General features: G+C 40.8%; 1 protein-coding gene across 6 annotated transcripts in view; it reads left to right on the top strand.

The window, feature by feature from the left end:
- Nucleotides 1–19222, top strand: part of NNT (nicotinamide nucleotide transhydrogenase) — a 92235-nt gene that overhangs the window by 17876 nt on the left and 55137 nt on the right. For all 6 annotated transcript variants that reach the window (XM_082750755.1, XM_082750752.1, XM_082750754.1 and 3 more), the window contains exons 6-7: nt 3176–3264; nt 8915–9102. In XM_082750755.1, coding sequence (XP_082606881.1) covers nt 3176–3264; nt 8915–9102 — 277 coding nt within the window. The remainder of the gene's footprint in view (nt 1–3175; nt 3265–8914; nt 9103–19222) is intronic.

The raw sequence follows: 19222 nt of genomic DNA, 5'->3' as shown, positions 1-19222 counted from the left end.
TGGAGCTGGATGATGTTGGGCTTCTCTTGTCAGGGTTGTTCAGATTCTCTTACAGCTGATGGAAATGTCTAATTCAGGGTCCTTTTGGAAAAACTCACTTTTGCTTCTGTGTCTCTACTGTCCCATAGAACACTTCACTTCTGACACTTCTGGTCACCCAATGTGTGGGGCTTTCTCTACACTGAGCAACTATGTGACACCAGCAGAGTGTCCCACAACTTATTTCTAATACCATCTCCTTGGGGGTAGTGTGCGATCCACAGGTAGAGGGCTCAGTCCCCCAAGGCTGCCCTCACCCCCCTTCCCATGCCAGTCGCCAAGTCCAGGTTGTTACAGGCAGACTGACTGTAAATCATTCAGAGGTTTCCACAATCCTTTCCCTGGGTTTAGTTAATTTGCTAGAATGGCTCACAGAACTCAGGAAATTTATAGAAGGTTATGATAACGGGTACAGATGAACTTCCAGATGGAAGAGATGCCTGAGGCAAGGGAGGTGGGAAGGGGCGTGGAGCTTCCGTGCCCTCCGTGGACGCTCCTGTCTCTTGCACTTCCCTGTATTCACCCAGAAGTTCTTCAAACCCTGTACTTTTGGGATTTTTAAAGGAGACTTCATCATGTGTGCATAATTGATCATTAACTCCTTGGACCCTTCTCCTCTCTCTGGAGAATGGGAGGTGGGGCTGAAGATTCTCAGCAGCTGTCAGCGGCCATCCAGGAGCCCACCAAGAGTCAGCTTGTTAGAACAGAAGATCCTGCTATCACCCTCGAAATTCCAAGGGATTTAGGAACTCTGTGTCATGAACTGGGGTCACAGACGAGTTATTAGAGCAAAAAATGTTCCCAGTGCTTTTCTGGTTTTGGAAATTACAAGGGTTCTAGGAGTTCTGTGTCAGGAATTAGGGACAGAGGCATATATATATATATATATATATATATATATATATATAATTATCTCATGAGAATTAAAAAAAAATCGTATGGAAGTTCTTTGGGAGAATGGTTAGTAGGGGGGAGAGGGAAGGCAAGATCTGTACGGAATTGACGGTGGAGGTTGTGCCCTGGGAGGCAGTGGCGAGAGCGATGTGTAGAAGGGGATGGATTGAGAGATCTTTGGGAGTTGACACCAAGAGTACTTTCTGGTGGACTGGAGGTGGAAACGTGCAAAGGGAAGCCTCAAGATGACCTTCCTGTTTTGGCTTGAACGGTTGTGCGTACAATTAGCGCTCTTAACTGAGCTGGCAGGCTGAGAGGAGGAACACGTTAAGTGACTGGAAATGAAGAATATCCCTTTTTAAAAAGATCTTATTTATTTATTTAGAATGTGAGTGAGGGGAAGGACAGAGGGAGAGAGTTCTCAAGCAGACTCCATGCTGAGTGTGGAGCCCGACATAGGACTTGATGATCTCACGATGCTGAGATCAAGACCGGAGCCAAAATCAAGAATTGGGACACTTAACTGACTGAGCCACCCAGGCACCCTGGAGATAAAGAATGTTCCTAAAGGTCATTTCTTTCCCATGGCCTTCCCTGTTTCCCGAGTATATGTCTATGGTCTGTGAGTCAGCAGTCAAAGCTTTAGATTCCATCATTTAATATAACTGCCATCTGGGTAGGGGTGTTTTGACTGCTCCGTTGCACAAACCAAATGGCTTGCTCAGGGTCACCCAGGACTAGTTGGTAGTCGAGTCAGGATTTGACTGTGCCCCTTAATCTCTGTGTCTTTTTCTTCACCTGGTGCTGCAGAAAAAATAAATTCCTGTTGTGAGATCTACACAGCTTTATTATTGTGCAATTACGGCTTTTAAATTACGGGTTTTTTTTTGTGTGTGTGTGTGTGTGGGGGGGTCATTTCTTGATTCAGGATAGCTTGGTCTAGTCCTGTGATTTTTAGATATTTTATTTTTATTTCACATATTCTTTTTTTGTTAGTTTTTAAAAAAAAAGGGATGTTATTTATTTATTTGAGAGAGAGAGCGAGAGAGCAAGAGAGCAAGAGAGAACAGGAGCAGGGCCAGAGAGGCAGAGGAAGAGGGAGAAGCAGACTCCCTGCTGAGCAGGGAACGGACTTGGGCCTTGATCCCAGGCCTGAGCTGAAGGCAGATGCTTCACCTGAAGCATCCCTTAGTTCACATTGTCATAGTGTGAAGTGGGGTGGGTGCCTTGGAGCCCAGAGCCTCCTTGGTCTCTCTTTGTCTCCTTTTCTGTGGAGTAACCCCCAAACCCTAAACCATCACCATCAAGATGAATTCACATGATTTCTAAAACACTTGCTTAGGGGGGCCCTGGAGCATGGGTTGACTAGGCTTCTTAAAGAGGCAGAAAGACATAGGGACATGATGGGTAGGTGGGAATTTATAAAGCTGCACTGTTTCTGTGTCTGTGGGTGGCTTTTTTTTTTTTTTTTTTTTTTAAACACAACCACAAGGAGTTGCCTCAGTTGACTGGGGAGTATAATAGAACTTTTTTTCTGGAAGGCCCATTCCAGTCTAGAGACAACACTACTCTTATTGTGTTTCTTAGAAGGCAGGGGTGACTCTTGTTTCTCAGGAATTCTTTGGTTTTCTTGGCTCTGACCCTTCCATGGCTAGGGAGAGTCATTGTGTTGCCGTGGTATGGTTCATTCATAATGGTTCAGAATTACGTAGTTCGTCACCTGCTGTTCTTTCAGAAGCATTTGAGCTCCAAATACAGGGCAGAGTAGCTATTTCACCAAAGTTGTACCCATCTTTGAAACTTATTTTGACATCTTATGAACACAGAGAAACCTTCACATTTGAGAGGGGAGAGGTAGCTAGAATGCTACACTGGGAATTTGTTTCAGTACACATAGCTTTTATACACTAGGAAAGACTTAGTAATCTTTAATGTGTGTACTGTTCATCAGACTGTACGTGGCTTCCACTTGGAGAGGCTGGTTGTCTATTTTCAGTGAAGGTTGTGGGCCTTTGCCAGCAGGTGGTCCTTTGATGAATTTGTGAAAACAGTGGTGGTTCCTTTAAAGAGTTGTCTGTCCACTCAGTGTATTAACTGAGGGCTATTCACCACCAGCACACCTGGTATGTTACTGAATTAACTGTGTAGTGCCCTAGCCGCTGACAGTTATTAGCTGGTGGTTTTTCATAATCAGTTGATAATGAACTTTATTTAAAATATACCATTCTGCCCTTTCCCATAGATTCTGATTGTTGGTGGTGGTGTTGCTGGGCTGGCTTCTGCAGGTGCGGCGAAGTCGATGGGTGCAATTGTTCGAGGATTTGACACCAGGTATGTGCCTTCCTAGTGATTGCTGCTAAGGCAAAAGCATTTTGTTTCAGGTGGGTATTATGCTTTCCTTAGGATTTATAAATGGCAGTTGCACATTGAGAACTGCTTTATAAGCTCTTTCCACTTAAAACTATTTTTGCTTCTTCAATGTTAACTCGAAGTGGAAAAATATTATCTAGTGGGGAAAAAAAAAATGGAAGGGCCCAGACTCAGTACTGAAGAAATCATTTAAAAAACAGAGGAATTGGGGGCGCCTGGATGGCTCAGTCGTTCAGTGTCTGCCTTTGGCTTGGGTCATGGTCCCAGAGTCCTGGGATTGAGCCTGGTATCAGGCTCACTACTTGATGGGAGCCCTGCTTCTTCCTCTCCTTCTCCCCCTGCTTGTGTTCCCTTTCTTGCTGTCCCTTTCTCTGTCAAGTAAGTAAAAGTCTTAAAAAAAAAAAAAAGCAGAGGAATTGAAAAGAAAAGACTTGCATTCAGTTTTGTTTCTTTCTGTGGATTAGCAGTGGGACTAGAGTTAATCCTATCCTGAGTTTGTGATATGTTGCTCTACCATGTCCTCTTTCTGTTCAGGATGCATTTACAAATCATGCAGGACGTGACCACCACATCTGTGAGTTTGAAGAAAGAAAGTAGTAGAGGAGATATTTTGGGGGCACTGGGTTGGCTCAGCAGTAGAGCATGTGACTTGATCTTGGCCTCATGAGTTTGAGCTCCATGTTGGGCATAGAGTTTAGTTTAAAAAAAGTCAGCATTAGAGACATATTGGAGAACAGACAGGTGGCAGAGAGGTAAGGGGTATACTCTGCCTTGAATGGTTGGAAGCAGATAGAGGTGATTGGGCAATAGTAGAGCCTCTAGGGGAGAGTAGTCAGTTAGGTTCACAGTGTACTTTAAAGCAGGTGTATCAACATTATCTATAATTCTTTAAAGAAAATTTTGATTAAAATTGTTCTTCATTTTAGAAGATACTAGATACTGGATTTTATTAAATGCTTATTGAGAGTGGCTTTCATTTATGTGTATGAATACTATTTCAAGGTTGAAGCATAAGGTGGTTATCAGCTGAGATCGGTAAAGGAATAATACCATGGCTAATCTTGAAAATAGAATGATCAAAATTTTCCAAAAAATTTGCAATATTCAAAGTTGGAAAGAGTGTGCATTTCTGGAGTAAGGAATGTTCCATAGAACATGGTTGTCAGGGCTTACCTGGAGTTTAGAGAAGTGATATACTGATGGAAAGCTATCCCGCTCACATGAGAAAAGGCATTTTTGAAGTAACCAGGTTGCAAGACAAGGATAACCAGAGTCAAGCCTGTCATTAGTGATGTCTTTTAATTTTTAATTTTGCTGATGTGAAGTCTTTGAAGACAGCCAAACCCAGAGGGAGGAGGTTGTGCAAATTTTCATTGTAGTGACAGTAAGCAGCATTAAAGTGGAAATGTGTATTTTTGGCTTAGAGAGGTTTTGAAACTTGATGTTGGGACAGCTACTGAGAATTTATTAGGTATTTTGATGTCATTGGTTTAGATTGTATTCAGAGCTGATAGCTTGAGGGTGGCTGTTGCTTAACTCCATTTACCGCTCATTAGGATAGTTCAAGTGCACAACGAAGAAAGATGTGCCTAAACTGATATAATGCTTTTCTAAGAATTATAGCTCATTAATCACTATTTTGAGACTGGAGATTGGTATCATATATAAATATGAAATCCAAATGTATTAGAAAACACACGATTACAAATTCTTGTTGGAAGACTGAATAATATATATTTTTGGATAAACATCCTAAAACCTTGAGGACAACTCATTGCTCAGTGATATTAAAGGGGTGTGATTTAAAATTTTTTTCAAACAATAACTAGGAGATTCCCCTCGTAACTATAGTGAGCATCCTACTGAATGCCTACATTAAGAAGTTTAGAAAACAATAGCTTTACTTTTTTATATTTCTGATTGTGTGTATGTGTATATGTGTGTGTTCCAGTAAAGTTTTATTTACAAAAACAATTGGCAGGGGCACCTGGGTGGCTCAGGGGTTAAAGCCTCTGCCTTTGGCTCAGGTCATGATCTCAGGGTCCTGGGATCTAACCCCACATTGGGCTCTCTGCTTAGCAGGGAGCCTGCCCCCGCCCCCCGCTGCCCGCCGCCCACCTCTCTGCCTACTTGTGATCTCTCTCTCTCAAATAAATAAATAAAATCTTAAAAACAAAAAGAAAAAACAATTGGCAGGTCAGGAGTTGTAGTTTTTGGACACCTGTTCTAATGCTTACTCTCTCAGGCGTTGTGCTATATGCTTTATTTTGTTCTTTACAGATCTCTGTGATGTAGAGATAAATAGCCCTGCTTTACATATTATAAAGAGATATAATCAATTTTATAACATTCAGTTTTATTTCGTATCATAAACATAATACATGCTTATTTCCCCAATTCAGAAAAATATAAAATAATACAAAAAGTGAAAATAGCCTATTCCCTGCAAAGAACTATTACATCTTTGTATATGTTCCCTTTTCTACATGTTAATTTAAAATATAATTTTACTGATAGTACTAGTTAACTGGCTTAACAGTAGATCGTGAAGATATTTACTTACCTACAAATATATTTAATGGCTGCATAGGATTCCACTGTGTGGAAGTACAGTGACCTACTTAATTAGTCCCCTTTAAATGGACATTTTTACTATGTATAAACAATACTGCATGTATTTTCTGTGTCAGAACATATGTATTTCGAGAGATTTCATTATTTCCTTAGGGTAAATTCCTAGAAGAGGAATTTTGGGGTCAAAAATATTCATGTCTTACATTTTGATATATTCTAATAGTTTTAAATGATAAATATTTTGAAGGCAGAGATTCCAAAATAGGAGATGCCTGGGTGGCTCAGTCAGTTAATCCCCGGGTCTTGGGATCGAGTCCTGCATCCTCCTTCTCCCTCTGCCTGCTGCTCCCCCTCCTCACGTGAACGCTCTTTCTCTGACAAATAAATAAAAAAATCTTAAAAAATTACAAAAAAGCATTTATGGTTCCGATTATGCATGTACATTTTTGAAAAATACAGAGAAACCATAAGGAGGAAAAGAAAAATGCCTTTTGTAATTCTCCCAGCTAGATAATTGCTAATGATTTTTAGGGCATCATTTCTTACAGATATTTATGTAGATACCTTTTGATCAAAATTGTGATCACTTACACATATATGTCATTTTATTTTTTTATGTCATTTTAAATTTATCTTATTTCATTAAAAATAGTAGACATTTCTAAAACTTGGTAAACAGTAGTATACCTTCGGCTGTAAGGAATAGAAAACAACTCAAACTGGCTTAAACTCTGAGAAAATGTATTAGCTCTCCTAAATGAAAATTTATGGGAAGGGCTCCATTTTTCACACTCGTGTCAGCAGCGCATTGGTGCCTTCCAGGACCAAGTTCTTTTTGTCCTTTCTGTTGTCTTCAGCTTTGGCTCAGGTTGGCTTCCGCAGGCAATCTGGGCTTGAAGTTTCCTTGTTCAAGCCAGCAGAAAGGTGAAGACCTCTTACTCAATCATGTCCTACTCACTGGGTCTGTTCTTTCTGACCCCAGTTGGTTGCTGGGGACTGGGAGGCTCAGACCACAGTTTCCCCAAGTTCCCTGGTGGCCAGAATTACCCACAGCTCTTGCTAAAAATAAGCTTCTGGCCTCTCTGCGGGAGATTGTAATTCAGTGGGTCTGGGAAGGGGCCTACGAATTTGAAGTTTTAGCAAGCCCCTGAAATAATCATTGTCATCAGGGATGTTTGGGACTCACTATAGAGGGATGGGTGTTGACAAGTCAAACACACCATCCGGCATGACTGAGATCTTTGCTGGCTCTGGTTTTCCAACCAGTACATGGTGCATGGCTAGTGTTTATTTATTTATTTATTTTTATTTTTATTTTTAAGATCTCCTGTTCACTTGCGAGAGAGAGAGAGAGAGAAAGAGAGAGAGCGAGAGCGAGCCCACAAGTAGGGGGAGGGCAGAGGGAGAGGGAGAAACAGACGCCCGGCTGAGCAGGGAACCTGATGTGGGGCTCAATCTGAGGACCTGGAGACATGACCTGAGCCACCCCCACTGCCCCTAGTGTTTATTTATTTATTTTTAAACTGAATGTATTTTTATGTAGTTTAAATGTATTGGCTCTTTATACCTCTTATAGGTTGTTTTTTTCAAGCACAGTTTAATGAGGACTAGGGACAAAAAATAACTTTGTTAAAATACTTCTAAGAGTCATTCATGAGAGAGAGGTCACCCTAATTCAGAACATTTATAAACGAAGACCTCAACTTGAGTGATTTGAATGAAGTCAAATCTTAATGTAGGTCACAGTTCACATCATTATTGATAGTGGGGCCCCAAGAATCAGAAGTGATTGTTGGAGTTATCAGTAGTGAAATTCCTTTTGTGATTGAAGTAAGTAGAAGTTGGAATTCCCTATAGTTTTAATTTTTCCAGGAAAAATTAATTTTTGTAGAAGTGGCACATACTTTTGGAAATAACTGAGATAGCCCAGTCAGAGATATCAAAAGAAAATGTCCAATTTTGCATATATACAGTTTGCTCTTCTTAAAACTCAACACGCAAAAAACAAACAATCCAATTAGAAAATGGACAGAAGACATGAATAGACATTTTCCCAAAGAAGACCTACAGATGGCCAGTAGACACATGAAAGGATGCTCAACATCACTGATCATCAGGGAAATACAAATCAAAACTGCAATGAGAGATCACCTCACACGTGTCAGAATGGCTTAAATGAACAACACAAGAAACATCATGTGTTGGTGAGGATGTGGAGAAAGAGGAACCCCCCTCACTGTTGGTGGGAATGCAAACGGGTACAGCCACTCTGGAAAACAGTATGGAGGTTCCTCAGAAGTTTGAAAATAGAACTACCCTACAATCTGGCAATTGCACTACTGAGTATTTAGCCAGAGAATACAAAAATACTAGTTTTTTTTTTCAAAATTACTAATTCAAAGTGATACATGCACCCCAATGTTTATAGCAACATAGTAATAGCCAAATTATGAAAGCAGCCCAAGCGCCCAATGACTAATGAATGGATAAGAAAGATGTGGTATACACATACACTCTCTCTCTCTCTCTCACACTCACACACACAATGGAATTTTGTTCAGCCATAAAAAGCAATAAAGTATTGCCATTTGCAGTGACATGGATAGAGCTAGAGAGCCTAATGCTAAGTGAAATAAGTCAGAGAAAGACAAAAAACAATGATTTCACTCATATGTGGAATTTAAGGAACAAAACAAACAAAAGCAAAAAGAAAGAGGCAAACCAAGTAACAGACTATTCACTGTAGAGAGCAAACTGGTTACCGGAAGGGAGGTAAGTGGGGGAATGGGTGAAACAGGTGGTGGGGATTAAGGCGTGCACCTGTTGTGATGGGCACTGGGTGATGTATGGAAGTGTTGCCTCACTATATTGTACATCTGAAACTAATATTACACTGTATGTTAACTAACTGGAATTTAAATAAGTAAAAACTTAAAAGAAAAACCTCAAAAAACCCTCCAAAATGTGTAGGTAAAAGCTGATCTTGATTTCTGTTAAGTGCTTGAAATAACCACCGCTTTTCTTCAATAATCACCAGAGCTGCAGCTTTGGAGCAGTTCAAGTCTCTTGGTGCTGAGCCCTTGGAGGTGGACTTGAAGGAATCTGGTGAGGGGCAAGGAGGATATGCGAAAGAGATGTCCAAAGAGTTCATCGAAGCTGAAATGAAACTCTTTGCCCAACAGTGCAAGGAGGTGGACATTCTCATCAGCACAGCGCTGATTCCAGGTACGTCCTTAAGCTCACGCTTATCAGCAGAGCACTTTGACTAGTGGTATTTCAAAAGGACAGTGAAAGCTGTTTAACATTGGAATTTCTTTAAGTAAAGATTGATTTACTTTCTAGAAAATGAGAAAGCACATGAAAGCCAGAATGGATGAAAATTGCCTGGATAAAGATGATCATTAATAGTGGCATCCATTTTTTTTCTATATATTTTTATGTAACTGTGTTCATAGTCATATTCTATATATCGTATTATATTTGTAAGCAATTTCATTTGTTGATACCCTTGATGAATTGGTTTTTTAATTTATTTCTGTTCCCTTTGTTAAGATACTACATTCTTATTGTAGGACATCCAGACAGTACTGAAAAATATGAAGAAAAAAGTACAGACCAGAAGTTGCAGCAGAGATGACCATTATTAATATTTTAACCATTTCTCCATACACTAGAGAGAGAGAGAAGGGGACTTGGTGTGTGTGTGCATGTTTTTGGGAGTTCTGGTATATGTTTTTTACTAAAGGATGACACTTTATCACTTTTAAAAGCATTTCCTTTGGCATGTTTAGTCTTTGCAACCAAATTGCAAGCTCTTTGATGGCAGGAATTACTTTCCAATCCTTTACCACATCCTCTTTAAAGAATATTTTTCTCTCAGTAGATGATTGATTAGACCTTACTGGTTTAGTAAGCAGTTGTTAATCAGTAAACAGTAGCTTGATCTAGCAAGATTTCGGCTTTGAAGAAATGCTCTACCCCTCCTCTTCTCCCTTTCCTTGCTATGACCACCGTGCTAACTCTACTGTTTTCCTTTCTGAAAGGAAGTGGGCCAGATAATGAGAGCTTAGAGGGTTAATGGTTACTTGTGTTAGAATCTTCTAAAGGAGGCTTGCTTTCTGTAGGGGACAGTGGAAAATTAGAAGTTGCTTTGTCATGAGGTCATGGGAGAGGAGAAGTTCTCTTCTGGCATCTTCCCACAACCCCCCAGCTGAATAATGTGTATGCAAGGGCAGGAACTTGAGTGACACCACATCTGTGAGCCTCTAGGGGAAAATGTGTCCCCCAAGCTCTTCTTTCTGTCCTCTGTTTACCCAGATGATATCAGATAGGCGAGCTGGTCTCTCCAGACACCCACAGCCCACCCGAGCTGGCCAGGGGAAGCAGATGGCATGGGCTGGTGACACAGGGTTAACCCATAGAAGAATCTGTGAGTCTAGAAATGAGGTGGGTTGGTTACTGGAGGTGGATGCAGATCAGGCCAGCCAGGGGCTCATGGCGGTATTGGTGAAGTCCGCTGACTCATGAACAAGCAGTGGCAGGAGAGTGCTGAAGGATTTTGTCCTTTCCTTTTGTGGCAGTGGCTTGTGGCCCAGCTATTGCACAGGAGGGATGTTGAAGGAGGGATGGGGTGGTCTTTGCTGTAGTCCCCATCTGACCTTTGGAAGTTAGCTGCATGTTCGGGAGAGGTTATGAGCTGAATAGGTACAACAAGTGGCCAGTAGAGGGTGCTAAAACATTTCCTCTTGGAGTAAATGATTTCGGACAGGAAGCTGGTTTTAGTCAAGTCATGCTCTTTTTGGACATCAGATAATTTGGACATAGTATATAGAATTATTATTGGGGATAAAGCCTAAAGTAAGCAATACAACTCAAGACTTCTTGTATAAAACACATACTCTTTTTAGGGCCTACTCCCTCTAATAATACTTATTTTTTAAATAAGGACTTTATAGTAAGTATACTTTAGTAAAAGATCAAATTGTGTAATAGTCTTAAAGAGGATTTGTTAAAGACATTTTGTTAATCTGTTCCACTGAGCCTCTACTGTCTTCTGTCCTTTCTGAAGCAGTGATCTGTTCAGAGCATGTTCAAGTTAGATGAAGTGGCTGACCAGAGGACTAGTCTTCTGTTACCTTTTTTTCCCTTTTTTAAAAGATTTTATTTATTTATTTGACTCAGAGAGAGAGAGAGATCACAAGCAGGCAGAGAGGCAGGCAGAGGGGGAGGGGGAAACAGGCCCCCTGCTGAGCAGAGAACTTGATTCAGGGCTTGATCCCAGGACCCTGAGATCATAACCTGAGCAGAGGCAGAGGCTTAACCCACTGAGCCACGCAAGTCTCCCTACATTTTTTTTTTTTTTGAAAGCCAAAATAAAAGAGAAAAGTTGGTGGGAATATTATGAGGAAGAAGATGATTTTTCTAAAGATCTTTCTTATCCTGAGACCCGAAGGCATGAGCATTTCAACAAAAAGAAGAAAAGACTTTTTAAAAGCACAAATACCCTTTGAAAAACTGTCCTTGGCATTGTACCTTGACTGGTTTATGTCCTGGGTCTCTGCATGGATCACCTGATGTGTGTCGAGGTCCTGAAAGACTTCTCGGAACACACAAGCTATTCTCAAGTTTCCTTGAGTGGATCCAAAGGGGATTAAGTCAAACGTCAGAAGTTGGCCAAGCTCACTTGCTTGGACACAGGTGCTTGGAAGGCTGCACACAGGACTGGATTTGGATAAGGATACTCAGAGGGGGGCATGGGCAGTTAGCTAGCTTCAGGTAGCAACCTTACGGAGCTGGCAAATTTTTGATCCTCCAAGGTGCACTCAGTCTTCGGGCTTGAAAGAACAATTACATTGTTTTTGTGTAGATTGTATGTGGAATGAAATATCTCTGGAGGTTGCTAATTATTATGCTGCCATTTTGTACCACATACTTGTGCCATCATCTGGACTCCCTAGATTGGGGTGGGTGAAGGGTTAAAGGCTCTAGTGTCACTTAATGTAGGTAGCTTCAGGACAGGGCTGACAGTCCCGTGTTGTGGTGCTCTGCACACACGGGAAGACTCCCCAACTTCCCTGTCTGGCTCTTTGTCCTTTGGGGCTACTATTAAAAAATAAGTCCCTCTGGCCATGTTCAGGTTGTGCTCATAATCTTTTTTGCTAAACTTTTTGAGACTCGAGATTTTTCAGCATCTCTCTTGTTCTGGGTACCATCTTGAGGTCTTCGTTGTTATAGTCTCTTATTTTTCGGTGCTGTCCAAGGAATGAGAGAAAGAACACTCTCTTGGCTCAACTTTTGGATAAGAATGCTGCAAAGGCTAACTTAAGACTGGGAACCTAGCTTTTTTAAATTTTCTAAAACCAGAATACTTGCCAAATTTGTAATTTGAGGTGGTTAGCTAGGTCTCTCAGGAGCTAGAACTGGGAAGTAGTAGGAGGTCTGTCTAGGAGTTAGAAAGTGTTTATTGGTCAGAAAGGAAGATATTCATTGCGTGATTATAAATTATAATATCATAGGTCATATAAGCTGGGACATCTTTTTAGGCACAATACAGATTATGATGCTTTTTATCTATACTAGGTAAGGTCTGTAGAATATACCCTATACAGGATACTTGTGATAATTCTACATGACTCTGGAGAAATGGGAGGGGCTGTTTTCCCCGACATGTAAAGGCTATTTGCGTAGGACAGCAAACTGGAGATATTTTGCCATTGCCTCAAAAATCAGCATTAGTTCTCCATCTGACATTACTTGTCTTTTTGAAATCTATCTATCCCGATGAGTAGAAATACGGCACACAAGAATAGTTTTTCACAGTAATGTTCAAACTTATGTTTAGGCAAGAGAATAATTGATACAGTGATATACTCTCCCATTTGTGAAAACCACCAAGATAATATTGTTTTCATGCCTCTACGGAGTTTTGGCCCAAAGTCCATGTTTATTGTTTAGAGAGACTGGTCTTTTCCTTCTCTGTAAGCAAGAGGATCTCACAGTACAAAACTATAGAGATCAGACATTTCTAACTTTCTTTTCTAATTATTTATTGTGTTTTACTGACTGATCTAATTCATGGGCCTTCCTTCCCTCCCTTAAATTTATCATATGGCTATATGGAATTTTGTAATATTACTTCTACGAATTTTCATTTGTTTTGAGAGTTTTGAAGGACGGAGAGAAAGACTTAAGTGTTGCAATATCAAGGGTTGGTAACCACAGGCTGTCTACACACCTCTTGGTAGCTTTCAGCACAAACAGGGCAACTTGTCATCAGGAGGAAGATGCCAAGATGGGGAGTGTTCATTACCATTTATCAGTCGTGACTTCTGAGAGTGTGTTTGAGCACACTTAGTGAGTTATTGGGCCAAATTTAACAAATGGTCTGCTAGGAAAATTTATGGCATAGAATTATACTCTGGTTTGGTCTGTTATTTCTCCAAAAGTGTGTTGCAAGATTGGAAGCATTGTGTTCCCATCCCTGGCAGTCCCTGAGTTGAAAAGGATTGGGAGGCCGAGGCCATCTCTGGGGAAGAACCCCGGATGGAGTTACTGCGAGCAGCTAGTGTGGCCCTCCACGTGCATTTCAGTATTTTCCTTCTTTCCACTCTCCCTGTACTTTCTTGTGCCTCCGTGTTGGGGTGGTCTGGCTGTTCTAAGAAAGCAAGGCAAAAGCTCAGACATTACGGAAATTTACTCCTTGCTCAGTTAACAGGAATGGGCGGTTGACACACTGGTGGGCAACTCTCCTTCACGTGGTTGTCTGGAGATTCAGGTAGGACAGTGTAGCTGTTGTCGTCATTATGAGGCTCTGAAGGGCACTCTAGGCACGGTTTCTCTTCCAGTCATCTGGAAGGGATGGGGACATAGAAGAATGTGCATAGGATGCCTAGAAATGCCACCTATGGCTCCTGCTCACGTTTCTTTGGAAGACTTAGTCATACGGCCAAACCTAACTGTTAAGAGAAGCTGGGAATTGTTGCTTTGCTGTATGTGCAGGAATAACAGAACATTGTATTAGTCTGCTAATTAGTTAGCTAAGTAGTAGCTAATTTTGCTAAGAAAATCCCAGGTTTTTTTTTAAATATTTTATTTATTTATTTGACAGACAGAGATCACAAGTAGGCAGAGAGGCAGTCAGAGAGAGAGAGGGGAAAGCAGGCTCCCTGCTGAGCAGAGAACCCCATGTGGGGCTCGATCAGGACCCTGGGATCATGACCTGAGCCGAAGGCAGAGGTTTTAACCTACTGAGCCACCCAGGTGCCCCGAAAATCCCAGTTTTAACAAGGTGTTTATTTTCTCACAGTCTGGAGGTTGGCAGTCCTAGGTCAAGGCATAGGCAGGTCTGGTTTCTTCTGAGTCCTCTCTGGCTTGTAGATGGTTCTGTTCTTGCTGTGTCCTCACATGGTCTTGGCCTCTTTTTGTATCCACATTTTCTCTTATTTTAAGGATATCCATCAGACTGGACTAGGGCCCAGCCTAATTGCTTCATTTTAACTTAATCATCTCTCTAAAGGCCTTCGCTCCAAATACAGTCCTATTTTAATGTACTAGGGGGTTAGGGCTCCAACATAGGAATTTTCTGGGGACACAATTCAGCCCAAAACAAACATGGATTTTGGTGAGCAGCTAATAGCTTTTTCCTTTTTCTCACTTTGTAGTTTTATCTCATGTTTAATGCATTCACAGGGGATCAGATCTTGGATTTAGAGCCTAATAGAGTAGATTCAGATGCTAGGTCCACTGCCTGATAGCTGGCTGATGTGTCTCTCTGAACCTCCAAGTCTTCATCTCTGAAAATGGGGTAAAATTTTTATCCCATAGAACTCTTTCATGAGTAGATGAAGAAAACAATCCCATGTAGGGCCTGGCATAGAGAGCATTAGCATTGTTCTCTTTTCTGCCATTGGTGATGCCTGGTTTTACAAATGGTACTCAGGACTGAAAACTTACCTCTTTTTTTCTTTTTTTTTGAGATTTTATTTATTTATTTATTTATTTGAGAGAGAGGGGGGGAGAGAGAGAGAGAGAGAGAGAGAGAGAACGAGCCTGTGCACACCTGCATTAGCTGGGGGCGGGGCAAAGGAAGAGGGAATGAGACTATCAAGCAGACTCCTCACTGGGTGCAGAGCCCAACTTGAGGCTCTGTCTCATGACCCTGAGATCATGACCTGAACCATAATCAAGATTCATACCTAACCAGCTGAGCCACCCAGGCACCCCTTGACTTTTTTAATAGGAAGTCCGGACAGTCTCAAGGACTCTGTGGAATGCCTAAGACATTCCCTGAAAAACTGCATTTTCCAAAGATATGCATTTAATTAAGGCTCTTTTGTCAGGTAATCTCATCCTGACCTAAGTTGAATAACATTGGAAATAAGCAGTATTATTTCTATTTTTTAAAAAAAATTTTTAATGATTTTATAAAACTAGCAAAATCAGAATGTGTCATATATATTCATTGCTTCAGTTTTTAAGGCATTTTGGTAGCAAAGGTACATCTAAGCATGTGTTGGAGGGAACACAAAGAATGTTGTAATTTATACAAGAATAGAGATGTTACACATTTAAGAATGTATACCTGATATGTTTCTGGGGTGCCTGGGTGATGCAGTTGGTTGAGCATCTGCCTTCGGCTCAGGTCATGAACCCGGGGTCCTGGGATCGAGTGCCCCATCAGGCTCCTTGCTCAGTGGGGAGCCTGCTTCTCCCTCTGCCTGCTGCTCCCCCTGCTTGTGCTCTCTCTCTCTGACAAATAAATAAATACAGTCTTAAAAAAAAAGAACATTATACTTTCACGCTACAATTTAAATATGGTAGACTGTTTTTTTAAGAATTCCTACTGCTTATGGAGCCATGGTAAAATCTTGACAAATTTTGATTTTTTTTTTTTATTTTAAAGATTTTATTTATTTGACAGATAGAGATCACAAGCAGGCAGAGAGGCAGTTAGAGAGAGAGGAGGAAGCAGGCTCCCCGCCTAGCAGAGAGCCCGACATGGGGCTCGATCCCAGGACCCCGGGATCATGACCCGAGCCGAAGGCAGAGGATTCAACCCACTGAGCCACCCAGGCACCCCTTGATTTTTATTTATACAGAATTTTGCAGCTATAAGAGGTGGATTATTAAGATAATCCTTAAAAAATTTTTTTTATGAATGTGTCCTTTAATAATTAGGTAAAAAAGCTTGTTTTTAGCTTTTTTCATTAAATAGATCTTTCGGGATTTCTCTAATTTGCTAAAATATGTTGTTGACTAATCACATTTCGTAAGTATTACATTTAGAAATATCTCACGGTATTCAATTTGTAAAAGCCAAGGTTTAGCTGGCCTGGCTTTCTCTCTGTTTCTTATACAAATAATTAATTGTGCAGAGAAAACTGGTCTCTACTTTTATGAATAGAACTCACATGTTAAATACTCTGCTTGGTTCTTTAAGCTTGGGTTAGAATCTCTGTTTGCCAACACAGCTGTCTAAAGCTTAGCCAGTGATAACATAGAAGGAGGGGTTGAATCAGTATGTTGCTCCATGCACCATGAGGCTGGCTAAATCCACCCAAGTAGATAAAAGACCCATGGATCACATACTCTGCAGTTTCTTGCCATTTCCGGTCAATTACATAATCAATTATCTGTTTTTCTCATAGGTATACCTAAGTGTATAAAAACCCTTTTGTCCTTCTCTGTAGGCATTTTTATAGCTTAAAAGCCAAAGCTTTCACCCCCATCTGTGATTTTGAAATTCCAGAAGAGCCTTTGGTATGTATTGATTATGATGACTTTGGCTGTCAGAAGCAGAAATTCCTGCACATTCTGCCTTAAACAGAAAGGATATTTCTTGGGTTAGGTATGCAGAGGAAGTCCAGGCAGAAGTGTGGGTAGGTGTGCTGAAATCAGGGGTCTTTCACTGTGCTCCTGTGTTCTCTTGTCTTGCCCTGCTCGGTGAGTTGGCCCTGTCCTCAGTGCTGGAAGGCAGCAGCCCTCTGGCGTGCCCAGCACAATGCCCACAGGACAAGACAGGTCAGTTCCGCTGGTTCCCTCTTGAAGAAGAAAGAAACTTCTTTTTCAGAAGCCCTGAGCAAACCTTCCCGTCTTCTTATTGGCCTTCCTTGCGTTAGTGTTCATCTCTGAGCCAGTTCACGGAGACAAGGCAATGAGAAACCCCTTGGCTTACATCTGGATTTCTGAACTGGTCACTAATAAGGTGATGAGATTACCCTGAGGGCAACCAGCCTGCATCTGGAGTGGTTTCTGGGGTCAAAGTCCTACACTGTGTGGAGAAAATGGAAATCAGAGTAGTGACCAGAGGACAAACAAAGTGGGTGCTGGGTAAACAACAGCACTCAGTGCAAAATTATGTACTATTAATAATGACATTTCTTCATGTATACATGCTGTAGTTCAGAATGTTTTTTCATGCTGTACTTGCCATTGAATCAATGTATAGTATTACATTACATTAAAAATTCTCCTGGTCTTGGTAGTGCTTGTTCATGAGATATTTCTTTTGGTTTGGATAAATATATTCTGTAATTTATAATTTTAATGTCTTTGCTACTATATCGTTAAATATACTATGGCCTTGTTGAAGCAGAAAGTGTTTCTTGAGCTTGTCTAATTGGATGCCTTATAGGTCAGGAAGTCAGGAATTTCCCCGATCCAATTACATACTATTGAATAATTTCAGTAAATAATGCTAAAACTTCATTAGAATCGTTACAGAATTTTGTGGTAAATCCATTTCATCTTGGTGTCTTTTTTTTTTTTTTAAGATTTTATTTATTTATTTGAGAGAGAGAGAGAGGGAGAGCGAGCAAGAGAGAGCATAGGTGGGGGGGGGAGGGGCAGAGGCAGAGGGAGAAGCAGACTGCTCCCTGAGCAGGGCTCCTGACCAGAGCAGATGGGAGATGATGAACCAACTGAGCCACCCAGGCTCCCCTTGGTGTCTTGTCCTTAATATTTTTAGTGGTTTCCTCTTAATTTGTTTGTTTGTTTGATGTGATTAAAGTTGTCTGTGAGGGCTTGATTCTTTTCCTGGTAGAGTCTGAGAATTTATTGATTTCAGATGATCATATTAAGCCTGGTTTATTCAGTGAGGTATAATATATTGAAACTTTCTGGTAACTCTTTACTCATTGGTATTTAGTTTAAGCTAAATCCCTCTTCTGAATATCATCTTGCAGAGAGGGCAATGATATATTTTTTTGCTATATAGCCCTGGTTGTTACAGCTATTTTTCTTTCTTTCTTTCTTTTTCCTTTTAAGTAAACTCTATACCCATGTGGGGCTTGAACTCATGACCCTGAGATGGAACTAAGAGTCACATGCTCTTCCAACGAAGCCCACCAGGTGCCTCTAAAGCTGTTTTCAGAAATGAGTAATTTTTTCTAGAAATTTCTTTTTTTTTTTTCCAAAGATTTTTTAATTTATTTGGGGAGCAGGGGAGAGAGAGAGTGAGCAGGAAGGGGAAGGGCAGAGGAAGAGGGAGAGAGCAAATCTCAAGCAGGCTCATCTCTGGGCATGGAGCTGGATGCAGGGCTCAGTCTCACAACGCTGAGATCATGACCCAAACTGAAACCAAGAGTTGGATGCGAAACTGACTCAGCCAGCCAGGCACCTCTGGAAGTTTCTAACTTTAATACTTTTAAAACTTCATCTTAGCGTTCACTTAATGAGAAGATACATAGTATGAAAAGAATTCTATGAATTCTTAAACTGTGACTTCAGTCATATTTAGGAATGTATGTATGTGGATCACAGCTGTACATCCACACAGCTAGAAATGGTGCACAGGTGAGGCACTTTTTCAGCCTGGAGCCAATTCTGATGCACACAGAGATTCAAGGATACTCACCCATATCTGTGCCATCCCCGCTCACCCTGAATAATGGCCAACCAATTAGGAAGCTATGAAAATTTTTAGATGACTGCTTTAAATACCTCAACTGTTTTAGATAATATAACTGTTCACTAAGCTTTGAATGTAGCTTCTTTCAGTCCTAAAATATTAGTGTTCAGAGTTACAGGGAAAATTTACCTTCCCTATGAACGTGGTAGCCATTAAATAGTAGTTGAGTGAATGAAAAAATGAATATTTGAATGATGACTATGATGGCATGATGTCCTACTGTTGCCTTGGCTAAGACATGGAGACAAACATCCCCCACTGGGAGAGAACAGAATAATCTTACCATGAATGTGATGTCCAAGAACCAGGAGGAACCAAGAAATATTTCATGAAGTTGGACATCAGGTCAGATCTATTAGCCACAGTTTGCATTGTGCCAGGAAGTACATAAAAAAAAAGTTCTCTTTGTTGATTTTTTTCTGTCATATTTTCTGTTGT

This window comes from Mustela nivalis (genome assembly GCF_964662115.1).
Source record: "Mustela nivalis genome assembly, contig: HAP1_SCAFFOLD_1805, whole genome shotgun sequence".
NCBI lineage: Eukaryota > Metazoa > Chordata > Mammalia > Carnivora > Mustelidae > Mustela > Mustela nivalis.
This window is presented reverse-complemented; position numbering and strand designations above follow the sequence as displayed.